Here is a 13,025-nt window from a genome sequence, read left to right as displayed (position 1 = left end):
CAGAAAAATACATATAATACCTTGTCAATGACATTTTTTCGCCACGCCGAAGGCAGACAGCATGGTTATCGGACGCGTCATTTTTTTATTAATGTTCGCTTCACAGTCCACATTATCTAACGTTTTTAATCCTTGTATCTTTCGCCAAGTTTAGCGATACCGTTTTTCATTCTGCGCCCCAAGACGTTTCGCGCGTTATCATTCGTGCACAATCTAGTATTTTGCCATATTTTATGATTTTTGCTATATTTAAACCCGCGAGAAGCAGCAGCAGCAGCTCTCAGCACGTGAGAAACCTTAACTCTCATATAAGCTAGAACTTCTCGTGGGTAGGAGAGGTCTATCAATCGCAGCTTCTAGCCAGGCCAAGTCAGCCGGAGGGCCACACTAAAAACGTATTATAATTTTTAATTTAAAGCTCATACCTTTAATGTGTAATTTTATTTTCCCCCTTTACAATATAATATGAGAAGCAAGCAAGTAAAAAAAAAACGACACATTTATTTCATATCGCCATATATGCCAACTGGAACGGGCCGTGTTTGTAGCGGCGAAGGTCGCCCGCGCGGTTGAAATCTCGCGTTGAAGTCTCCTCCTCGATCGAGATCCCTCACAGTTCAGCACTCAGCTCGCTTGGTCTCGGAGTGTGTTTGGCGATGATGACTCGCTCGGGCCCAGATCGATTGGTCGGTCACTCGACGACGCCACTTTATCATTCGATTCTCATTTTTTCGCTGCTGCATTCTGTAAAGGAATCTTAAGCCACTTCCTAGTTTGCGTATTTTTTGGATGGTTGAATTTTTGAAGAGACCACTCTGCATAACTCAACTGTCGTTTTGCCGTATGTTTGCAGGCTCTGTGTGGAGTGCCTCAGTTCTAATGACAGAGTGCATTAATTGAGATATTTTATACGCTATCGGTTTCAATTAGCGGTAATGCCAGTCATTAGCCACGCGGGTGCGGGTGCAATCTCCGGTCCAGAACTGCAAAGTAATACGTCTCGACTCAATTTGCGGCGAAATGAAATGAGATGTGTCTATTACGAGGAGGGTGAAATATGAGATTCTTACGGTGGAGATGTACACAGTTGCATCCATTGATGAGAAATTGTAGCAGATTTTTCATCACCTGATTACTCACATGGAAATATTTGTCTCTGCGAGCAAGCAGGTACAAACGATTCTTTGTTGTGCCTAATTTTACTACACCTTGATCTACGATGGCGACTATTACTTAAAAGGATAAAAACTATAAATTTCAATGCGCTGCCGTCGAGTTCTGCTTCAGCATTGCAGTCGGATCATCCGGAATGCTAATCTGGAACTGCAAAAGAACCACCAAGTACGTCACCATCGTTGCTAGAAGCTGCAGAAAAATAACCCCTTTATTCAATAAATTTCATCACAAATCATCCCCAATCAAAAACATACCGACTTAAACAATGTCCTATTGACGTCGAAAAATCCGCCCAAATTAATGCTCGAAGGATTCATCTCGGTCGCGCGCAAAAACATATTAATCTCCGTCTGGGCGTCCGAGTTCATCCAGGTCAACTCCACCATCAGCAGCTTCTTCTGGAAATTCGTCCTCACGTTAAACGACGCATAATGTGCCTCATCGCAGATGAAAAACAGCAACCCAATGCTGCAAAATGCCGTAACGGCCAGCCCAATATCTTTAATTCCAAAGCCCTCGGAAATTTGCGACAATAGTCCGTAGATCGACAGGGTGATGATGAAGAAGAGGTACAGACAGATGAAGGTAAAGGTGTAACAGGTGGAGAATCCCGTGTCGCGGGCCAACTTGCTGAGTCGAAGCCATAGGGAACGATATTCGGAGACCATGGCGGCGGGGCCAACGTGGCGGAGGGCCTGAAATAAAAACATATAATTTTGTACTGATTATTTCTGTTGTTTAAAAGTTGAGCTCAAATTTGACCCAAAAATACTTCAAAGTAGTAAAAATAAATAAAACTCGAAAATGATGGACTTTCTTAAAATATCTGAAAATAACTTTTTGATTGAGAACACAATATAACATGAAATTTTTTTTTGTGTATTTTCAAAACTTTTCAATATTGTTACTTTAAAAAAAAATAAAACTTGGTCATAAAAATTGGTGTCCCGGGCAGATGGTAATAACAAAATTCATGCCATTTCAATAGCAAGTACTGTTAAAATAACAGAAAGCGTTATGGAATCTTCTTGAAAAATCAATTTGTGCATAAGAGTTTAATAACAATTTATGTTATCATTACAAAATTTGTTATTGGTTGAAAGCCAAAACAACTTTGGAATAACATATTTTGTTATGGAAGAATATCTCCAACTATTATTGGGTGTTCGGACGGAAAGTTTTTTTTCGCTGGCGTGTTTTTTTTCTCTTTTCAAAGAAGTGGATTTTCCTCAAGATTTTTTTTTTTTTTAAGTTTTCCGTTGGAGTAAAGTTTCGGTGTAGTTCATTTACGAGTGGAGTTCAGTTCTGGTGGATCGCTTTCAATGTGGATTGGTTCCTGGTTCCTGCTGTTCCGGTGCAGTTGCTTTTACGATGGACTTCTGCTGCAGTGAAACTTTTCTGGCGGTTTTTCGGTTCCGGTGGATTAGAAGTCTTTTTCCAGCTGATGAGGAGGATTGTGGAGATAACAGCCTGTTTTCCAAGAGCAACAATCAAGGCGTTGTGGAACAACACTTTCCGGTTATTTCGAGTTGGACCCAGGAGTTTGTGAGATCTATCCATTTTATCTATCATTATTTGATAGAAGTTTTTTTCCCCTTATTTTATATAATATTCTATTGATCAAATGATATATCCATATTATCCCTTTCCCACCTTCCCTTTCTCCTATCCTCATTTCCACCCCCTCCCAACTCCCCCCCCACCCCCGGCTCTAAATATTATTATCTACCAAATTTACACTAACACACCACACCACAACTGATTCGGAGCGTTTGGTACGGTATGTCCACGCATCCTTCCTCCCCTGATGATTCTGTGAAATGTGATCCGTTCACAGAATCTGTCTCTGCGGTTAATGCAACGCAGTAGGCCTGGCCGCTTTAATTTTTGCTATACATTTTCGGGGTAACTCGGATGTACTGTAACCATTAATATTGACAAGAAAGGACTTGAGGCGTAATCTTACCACAAGTTCTTCCAGGATGCTTTCTTCGGACTGGCTGCGCTTGTGTTCGATTAGATTAGATTAGATTAGATTAGGAAGAATATCTCCAACTGTTATTGGGATGATCGGATTAGTTGTTAAAATAACAAAAAATAATAACAAAGATTTGTTCGAAGAATAACTCAAAATGTTATTAGTCTGTTATTACAATAACAATCCAATAACAAAAAAATTATAACGTTGAATAACAAAACTTGTTATAAATAACATAAAATGTTATTGGCCTAGTATTTTCAAATATCAAAAAAAATTATTCCCAGGTTATTTCTGTCTGCTCGGGGTCTCATACGCTAGTGGTCAAAAATTTCAAATTTTATACGTTCAATCACATTTAAAAAAATCTAGAGGTTGTCAAAATGATTTATTTGTCATGAAATATCAACCTAATTAAAACAAACAACTTTGGTTCATTAAAAAAACCGAATCAAGTTATGGATTTTCATAATTGTATGTTTATTTTGTATTTTAGAACTTTACAGGCGGATGCTAGTTCAACTCTATATTTTCGAATATTTTCTTGTCGAATAGTTGGGACATGTTTGGAGAACCTATGATACAAAATTACTTTTTTGAACATAACAAAAATCAATGGACAGAGTTTCACAGTTTGACAAATTCTGTGGCAAAAATATAACTTGTTATTATAATTATGAATTGCTATTGTCATTCTATCTGAACTTGCATTTGCATTTTTTCAAATTTTTCACATTTTTTTAACTTTTCTTATATTTTAGAAAGAAATGTGAATTTGAATAACACAATTATTCTCATGAAATCTGAGTTGATAAAATATTTAAAAAATGGAAATCACAATAGGGGAGCTGGGGGTAAGACGGCCAGGCGGGGTAAGACGGCCACCCCACTGTTTTACTAAGTATACTAATGAATATTACTAAAATGTTTAGCAATACTGTTCCTCATGCTAAATAATGCATATGGAGTCACCTTTGCCAAAAATATTGTTTGAAATAGCATAAAAATAGCTCAAAATAAACAAATAATTTTTGAACTTGAAACTGGATGTAATTTTCATGAATTACAACTTAGGCATTTTTGTTAGATAACAATATGTTTTCCTGTCTTCAAATATTTTTTCATGTTAAATTGAAGTTTTCCCTAGATTATGTCCCTCGAAAAAGTTTAGAAAATGCGATGAGCTATTTACAAAAATTGTTTAAACAAATAATTTATTTGGGGGCAAGACGGCCACCTCCTCCGGGGGTAAGACGGCCACCCGTAATTTGTAGATTTTAATTGATATAGGTTATATTTTTGACGGTTTTTGACTATTAAGACATATTTGTAGATAAGGAAAAGCATTTTCAATAAAACTATCAATTTTTAATCAAAATGCTGTTAACTACCGTTTCAACAACATTCTTTACTGTGATATAGCAAAACTCATTGAATAGTATGAAATCCTATCAAACTTTTCATAAAAATCGCTAATTTAATATTGTTTACATAATTTTGATTTACTTATTCTAATCAAAATACACAAACTAATTATTTTGCATCAAATTGTGTTTGTTTTGTAGTAAAAATTCACAGTTTTTCATAAAATGTGGTCGTAATAATATGAAATTCACTGAGCCAAAATATGAAAATTTTTAAACAGCATTTTTCTTCACATTTGAAACCTGATTTTTTCAACCAAAATAGTTATGATGTTCAGAGAAGTCTGTTCAACCAACCTTGTAGGAATTTGGGTGGATTTAGCAAAGTTATTAAGTTAATTTATAGCACTGGCCGTCTTACCCCACATGGGTGGCCGTCTTACCCCGCGTATTTCATATATATATACGATTTCAATTATTTTTTTAAAATTCCTGAAAAGTATTGAAAATTGGTTTTTAGACTAACTAATTTTTGTCATTTCTATAATGGACTAGTAGTAGAACAACATGTACGTAATTTGAGATCAAAATAATCTGTTGTGTAAATTTTATTAGACTTCTCCCTTAGGGTGGCCGTCTTACCCCCATCTCCCCTATATGAGTAAATCCGGAAATGGATTTTATTTTCATTTCCCTTCCCCTCTTCTATGACCAAAGAAGCATTTTTTTGTCATTGATTCTCCTATACAAGTCTTCATACAATTTTCTCAGCTGTCCATACAAAAATGGTACGTTAAGGATCCACTGCACGCGATTTTTATTATTCGAAAATCTGTCTCTTGAGCAATTCTCTACGAAATCGGCCGATTTCGACCATTTTTAGTTTTTGTATTTTCGTGAAATTTTCCGATCATTTCAAAAACAATATTCTGTTTTTTTTAAATCAAGACTAACATTTTAAAAGGGCCAAACATTCAATATTACGCCCTTTTGAAATGTAAGTCTTGATTCAAAAAAATTGAAAATATTTTTTCGAAAAGATCGAAAAATTTCACGAATGAATAGGACCATTAGTAACTGTTGCTGAGATATCGACATTAGAAAATTGATGTTTGGGTGAGAAAATGGCTGGTTTTTTTTTTTTCTTTAAGCCGCTGCAACCAGAGGTCCAATCTTCAGTGTCTCCATGAAAATGTTGAAGCAAATTTTATAAACTTAACGGTACACATCAACCAGAGCTTTTGCACCAAGATTTTTGTTACAGACATTTTAGTATCTTCAAAACTAAGGGAACTATCGATATGATTTTTCATTCATCCCCTAAAGTACTGTCTTCAAAGTTATTTACAACAAAGTTTGACTATTTTTACAATCAGGTTGTTGCAGGATTGGGTCCGTTTGACAGTTTTGGAATAAGAAGACAACAACTTCCTTGGTTGCTGTGCACCCTTAAACAAAAAAAAATACGAAATGGTCACTCATGGTCACTATTTTTTTAAATCGAAAAACTGCTAATATTTCGCTGAAATCAAACCTTCGGTGGCTATATGTAAAGTACTTTTTGATTCCAAATTCATTTTTTTTTTAATTTTCGTTTTTTTAAATCACTATTTTTTCAAAAAATCTCAACTCGGTGGCAGAATTTTCGACCATACTTCTCTGTGGCTCAAAAGTTGCTATTTTTTGTCTCCTAAAACTCATTAAAAAATCTAGAAAACCATAAAATACGTATTTTGGGAAATTGAGTTTTAGTGAAAAAAAAGTTAATAAGAAAATCGGCAATTTGTTTTTTCGCGTAACTATTGTTAAGAATATTCCTCTACCTAAAGCCGAAGTCACCAAATTAATCAGAAAATTCATTCAAAAGTTACAGATTTTCGAATATTTCAATACCATTTTTGTATGGACAGCTGCCAATATTGTATGGAGATTTATATGGGTTTTTGCAGATTCTAGAATTAACTTTTAAATATTTACAAAAAAAAATCCTTAAATCCATACTTTATAATTTTTGAAATTTTGTTATCGAAAAAAACCTCAAATTTTGAGCCAAAGAGAAGTACGGACAAAAAAGTTACCGCTGAGTAGAGGGTGACGAGCGGGAATTCCCGGGAAAAATTTCCCGGGAAATCGACCATTTTTGGACCTCTCGATTCCCGGGAAATTTGGTCGAGAGTCCCGGGAAATTTTATACTTATAAATATCGAAGCAAAATTCTAAAATTCTAAAAATTCGAAATGGTTTAAAACATTTGATGTTAACTTGTCGAGTGTTCCAACAACTATAATTGTAAGAAGCCCAAAAAATGTAAACCCTGAAATTTACCTTAAATTATACTTAGCAGTTTCAACCCAGAAATGAATTATACAGTTTTTTTTATTATTCGTAATAGGGAAAACCTTTTACAAAAGGTTCAATTTTTCATATCCTCTCACGAGCATAGTAATTTCATTTTTGATGTCAATAATTTGGTCATTTGGTGTTTCGCATCAACCTAAATATGAGAATATATTTTGATGAAAAATCTCTGGCAATTTGTAAAGATTGCCTTAATCTTTGTTAAGGTCCGCCAATTGTGAACATTTTAGTTTTCTGGTAAATGTAAATATTTCTTCAATGAATATTTTCAGTTGACCTTAAAAAAGAAAAAAATCAAATTGTTGTTTTGAGTTTTTATGTATCATATTGCAAAAATCCCTATACTGGGAAATAATATATTTGCTATTTTTTTACTTCACAAAGATCTAATAACAAGTTCAACTTTGAAAAATCACTCTGTGCGAATTAAGACTAGTAAACATTTTAACCTTTAATTTTGAGTCCCAAAAAGCTCAAAAAACGATCTTGTATTTGCAGATTGAGAAAAAATCTAAAGGTTGGAATAGTTCCTTGAAATAATGAGGCTACTTAAATAAAAGTTTCTTTTAATAAGTATGAATGAATTGTAACTGAATTCATCGAAAAGAAACACATTTAAGACCTTTCCTTTTAATTGTTAGCACTGTTGGCATACTAAAAAAACTCCCGGGTCCCGGGAATTCCCGGGAAATGGCCAAATTCAACTCTCGATTCCCGGGAAATTCAAAATCTCGAGAATTGTCACCCTCTACCGCTGAGTTATAACTTTATGAAAAAAATGTGTTTTTTGAAAACAATTAAAAGTTTACCCATTTAAAAAACGAAAAATTTTCTGTAAGTGAAATGTTTCTGAAATTTTCTGAACTTTTCGAAAAAATGTTTTCAGAAATGGTCACTCACTTTAAAAAATAGAAAAACATTTTTTTGTTGTTAAAACTGTTAAGTGGCAATATTCCGAAAACGGTTTTAAATTTTTGTTAGGTACTTTCGATTGCAAATAAGATTTCACACGAAAAACTGTTGTCAAAAAATTGTTTTCGCAGATTTATATTTTTTTCCAAAACAAAAAACACAATTTAAAAAAAATCATAAAGCTGTTGCAAATATTTTACAAGTTTTAAAATCGTCTCGAAAAATCAGTGGCAAAAAAAAACCTTTTTTTTAAACTTCAAAATGTGAAAGTGTGAAATCAGCTGAAATCAATTTGAAATGCATTACTATTTTTGGTATGTTCAGTTTTATCGACAATTTTTGTTTCCTAAAATTTTACACTTTTTGAAAATTAATGATTGCAACTCAACTGTTTTTAGTTTTTAGTTATCACCAAAACTTCCCCACTTACCATTTGAAAGTCCTCCGCCAGCACGTTCGCCGTCGTACTGAGCGTTTCGCACGCCAAATACCAATATCCGCCCATCATGTATGTGAGCGTATCCAGGATGCAGTACGGCACGATCTGAACCAGCTGAAACTCCACCATGGTAACGTGAGTGATAATCACTGAGGCACAGGACAAAACTGGCAACAACACCGCAATCAGCAGCGATTTGTTCTTCAGGTTCAGCGCCAGCTCACGTCCGGCGGTTTTCTGGTACAGGACCTCAAAGTCCACCCAGTTGTTCAGGAGGTTGGACACTTTTCGCGTTTCGTACCACATCAGGGGAATTATGATCAACGGGAGGATGTTCACGATGAAGAGGTAGGCGATTACGGCTTCTTCGAAGCGCCCTTCTAGCGTGCGGACTATGTCAATCCTGCTGATCATGATGAAGACCACGTAGATCTGGAACAAAGGTGTAATTCGGTTGGAGCAAGAAAACACAGAAAAACCGATTTACCGTCAGCACCACCAGGAATACCACACTGTACGCCATGGCCGGACTGGCACAGGCAAACATGGTCATTCCGGCAGTTGGCCTCATAAACGGGAAAACTCCCAAAAGTCGGAGCACGTTGTAGACTGGCTTCGAGCTGTCGTAGATGATGTCCTGCAAGATCGTGGAGGTCAACTCTGCTCAAAAAGGGTTCCCCAAATCCGTACTCACAGACTTGATTACGACGCCCCCGTCGCCAAATGCCTCCCTCGGAGGGCCTTCCGTGAATCCCACACGATTGCCGAATCCATTCGTCGTCTGACGGTTCTGATGTTGCTGGTGATCCAAGTAGGCAGGTTTGGCGTCCAAAAATACGGCGCGGGTCTTCGGATCGGGTTCCACCTCGATGTAGCGCAGAGTATCCGGAAATATGCTCATTTTTGAAGAAGAACTGTTTAACTTCACGAACGACGAAAGACTGGGCTGGGATGACCTGGTGTCTCTTTAGTAAGCTTCTTGGTTAAGTGAAAATCGATTGTTTAAACAAGTTTGTTGAATTAAGCATTCGAAACTTTGTCTATTGGAAGTTTGATAACTCGTGGCAAGTTTTGAGACAAATTGAAGAAATACTACAAAAATGTTTTCTTTACAATGTAATTCCACAAAATTCTCAAATTTCAGATTTATTACTCAAAATTGTCACCTTCGACCATGACCACCGCAACGGCAAGGACACTTTCGAACACCCTTCACAGAGATGAATATTCAAGCCCATCGTTAGGGTGATGAATAGTTGCACCATCGACCACGTGCCCAAAGCCTCGTGCCGAGCCCCTCTTGCATAGCTAATTCCGTCGCGCTCGTGTCCGTTCTTCTTGAATGACTGGCCAAACTCTGGTCAATGATCCATAAAACATGCACGTTGCGTTGAATGTCACCAACCAGGAGAGTTGGTTCAAACTTTCTGAATAAAACATGACTTTTGAGCATCCCTTGTTACGATGAAGCCGTCAATGACTTTATACAACTCTGTTTGATGTATGTCTTTATATTTCCCTCCAACGCCATATTATTATTTGGATTATGATTATATGGACCGCACGCGTATTTATTTAGGTACGCACCAGTTTAGTCCAAACGGATAGAGGTTAAGGTTAATTGTTTCGTTTTACACACTCGTCAAAACCGTTTTGCTACCGTTGGACTGTTTGTATATATATTTGATTATTTCATTCAGCTAACCGGTGATCATGACCGTCAAAAGCTCTTTTTTTCCTCTCAACATCTCCATAACATGTGCTGTCCGTTGTCGAAAAGGGAGTATGGCAGATAATATCTCAAAGAGAGATATACCTGGCTACCAAAAAAACTGGTATCACAGTGTATCGGGTTGAGCCGGAATTGCCGCCGCGTCAAGGTCGACTATTTGGACTTCACGGCCAATTTGGGAGATACAGTCGTCGTCGTCGTCGTCGTCGTCGAGGGGACAGTGTGTCAACACCTTTATGAGTTATGAGCCGCGCCTTGCAGCGAACTCCTTTATGGTTGAAGTTATGTTGAAGGAAATCTCATGAAAACGATCATTAAAAAGTTCTTTGTTCAACTAAGTGTCGATGGAATTAGTTTCGTTATTCGAGTAAACTAAGAATGTGTATCATCTTTGATTATCTTTATGCATATTCTCTAATACCTAGGATGTACTCAAGCAAATCTCGGTACAAATTCGATATTTGAAACATTAAAATCTTCAATGCTATTTTGAACAAAAAAAAAAAACTTCTGTTTAAAAATATTGAACAACGCTTTTCGATTTCTTTCTTTAAACCTAAAATTTCAACTTATTGCGATTTTCATTATATTAGATTATTTGAATTTTGTTGGCAACACTGTCAAACGAATTATTTCCCGTTGGGACTACTGATACACAATCTGTCAAAATTGATTCTGACATTGGATTTGGATATTCATAAAAATATTATTCTTAGACTGTTTAATTTATTCTACGGTATTTGTCCCTGTTTTAGGCCTAGTACATATTTTGGGTCTACCAAACTTAATTCAACGAAATTGTGCATTTCACTAAATCTGGCAGGAATCTATAAAAATAAAGCAATAAATATATTACACTTTACTTTTTTTGGCAAATGGCTAGTTGCTCATTTTGTCCAAAATATTCACCACTTTTGCTTACCGCTTCTTGACACTCAAGCCGCCATTACACTGAGGCAAACAAACAAACAAACTCGAACTTTTTGACAGTTTGCCTGCTTTGTTTGTTTGCCTGGATTTGTTTGTACAAACGTCAGCCTGCATACATTTTGCCTTGTTTGCGAGTTTGCCGCAAACTGTCAAACACGAAAAAGTGCGAGTTTGTTTGTTTGTTTGCGATAGTGTAATGGCTTCTTAAGCGTCACGGCTTTCATCGATCAGCACACGAATGAGAGCCGTCCCCCGGGAAAGTTCGCCACGTGCTTCGAGATTTCAACCAATCAGAAGATAGGTCGAAAATAGGCACAAAGCATGTCGTGTCCTAGGAGCAATAGACCCAAAATAGGGACAAAAAGTGTTTTAGTTTTTCGGACTTATACAGCAATAATGAGTATTTTTATCAAAAATGTGATTAAGTACGAGCATTAGCATTAAAAAACCAAATTATTCATGTAATATAAGGGGTTGTCTACAGCAGCCTTTGAGAATACTTCAAATTAAAAGTGTGCTTGGCTTAATAGGCCCAAAATTGGGACAAATATTTTGAAAATTAGGGTGGTTCACAATTAGGGTGATTTAGAATATCTAACTTTTCAGGAATATTTTTGGGATTTTTTTGTCTTCTAGAAAGTTATTGTTCTTGCCAATCATACCAACTTTGTCGAAGACTCTTGCACTTTAAGTGCTCTTAAAAACAAAAAAAAAAAAGAATGTTTTTTTAGACTAAAGGGGCAAAAGTTACAGAAATTTTAAGGAAAAAAGATGCAATTTTAAAAATTGAAAAAACGCTGAAAAAATCTCAGAAGTATTTATTTTAAATCGAGATATCATGCCATGTCCCGCCCGTGTGGATTAATCGGACCGCGCACTGGACTCACAATCCAGAGGTCGCCGGTTCGAATCCCGCGGCGGGCGTATTCGGCGCCGTCGCTCCGTGCCATACTTTCATACACTTAGGAGCCCAGGGCGGCGAAGTCCTTGTAGATAAAAAGGAAGACACTAGTGGTTGGTACTAGCAATGGTGGCCGACAGCTATAAAGTCAACTTCGTTTTTCGTATCATGCCAAATTTTAAAGGGAAATGTGTATGGGTCCATCCTAACAAAATTCGAAAATTGTTCAACTATATGTTTTTCCTTGTAATTTTGCCCGCTGAATCTGAATCTGCCCTCAGAATTGAGCTTAAGCTTCTAAACATTGATTTTTTGTGATATTTTGGGTTTTCATGTTTTTTTGTTTGTTTTTTTTTTTGGGTTTATATGATAATTTTACATATAAACCTAAAATATGACCAGAACATAACTTTTCTCTAAAACTGAATTGCTACGTTAAAACAACTGTTTTTTGAAGGTTTGCACAGATACTTTCTCTAAATTTGGCCGTAGAAGGCGTAGATTGCGAGATAAAAATTTGGTGACTTCGACAAAATAGCTTAGATTAGCAACTAGAAGACTAAAAAAATAGCAAAAATCTTCTTGAAAAGTTAGAATTTCAAAAACACCCTAATTTTCAACAAAATCAAAAGTTGCCTCTTGCTCCAAAACGCACCATTTTTTTCGTGATGTCCATTGTCCATCTAATTTTAATCTGGACCACTGTGAAATGTTGACACAATACAGTTCTTTCATTTTTGTAACAATTTTTTTTTGAGGATTTATTATTTTAATTTCTGTGAGTTTTTAATTCCATTCAAACCTGCTGATCTTTTAAAAATAATTTCTATATTTATTTTATTATGATATTAATTCCTTTTTTCATTCGTTTACTTTACTTTACATCGCAACAAACATCTCTGAAAAGTACTTACTTTTTAGCATGCATTTCAGTACTCAACTTTTCATCATATGTATCAAAAACTAATACTTTTCGATACTGTTTGGAAGTTTAATTTATAACAAAAGTTAAATTAAAATTCTATTTTATTCCTATTCATCCGACTTTATGAAATTGACATATTTTAATATTTTGTTTGGCTAGTTGGGGACTAGTGGGGGAATTTCATCGATCAATTTTGCCTAATACTTCAAAAGTTACTTTAGAGAAGGACGTCCCAATCCTTGACGAGTAACCTCTACATAGCTGATAAATTTCTTCTGTGAAATTTATGTTTCATTTATGGCAGCTCAAT

The 13,025-nt window shown here is 35.8% G+C and overlaps 1 protein-coding gene across 2 annotated transcripts; it reads right to left on the bottom strand.

Annotated features, from left to right (window-relative positions):
• On the bottom strand, positions 1 to 9,168 carry LOC120425768 (gustatory and odorant receptor 24). 2 transcript variants are annotated; one of them, XR_005606588.2, is made up of 6 exons: positions 8,922 to 9,168; positions 8,715 to 8,864; positions 8,219 to 8,659; positions 1,431 to 1,871; positions 1,141 to 1,365; positions 1 to 983 (listed from the first exon to the last, which is right to left on the bottom strand). XR_005606588.2 is itself a non-coding variant. In XM_039590378.2 (5 exons), exons 1-5 carry the CDS (start codon positions 9,126 to 9,128, stop codon positions 1,258 to 1,260), a joined length of 1,347 nt encoding a protein of 448 aa, XP_039446312.1. In that variant the 5' UTR covers positions 9,129 to 9,168; the 3' UTR covers positions 1 to 1,257. The 2 variants fall into 2 exon arrangements, 1 of the variants encoding a protein (XP_039446312.1); XM_039590378.2 differs by having other exon boundaries at positions 1 to 1,365.
• Positions 9,169 to 13,025: the final 3,857 nt, after the last annotated feature.

Source organism: Culex pipiens, chromosome 3 (assembly GCF_016801865.2).
Source record: "Culex pipiens pallens isolate TS chromosome 3, TS_CPP_V2, whole genome shotgun sequence".
Classification (NCBI taxonomy): Eukaryota; Metazoa; Arthropoda; class Insecta; order Diptera; family Culicidae; genus Culex; species Culex pipiens.
Note: the sequence above shows the minus strand (reverse complement) of the source record. Positions and strands in the feature narration are given on the sequence as shown.

What these genes read in the sequence shown, in the direction of transcription:
- LOC120425768 (XM_039590378.2), bottom strand. Translation starts at nt 9,128, where the DNA reads ATGAGCATATTTCCGGATACTCTGCGCTACATCGAGGTGGAACCCGAT. An exon ending in GGGGCGTCGTAATCAAGTCT is followed by an intron (nt 8,865 to 8,921) that starts GTGAGTACGGAT and finishes ACGATCTTGCAG; the next exon opens with GACATCATCTACGACAGCTC. An exon ending in TATTCCTGGTGGTGCTGACG is followed by an intron (nt 8,660 to 8,714) that starts GTAAATCGGTTT and finishes CCTTTGTTCCAG; the next exon opens with ATCTACGTGGTCTTCATCAT.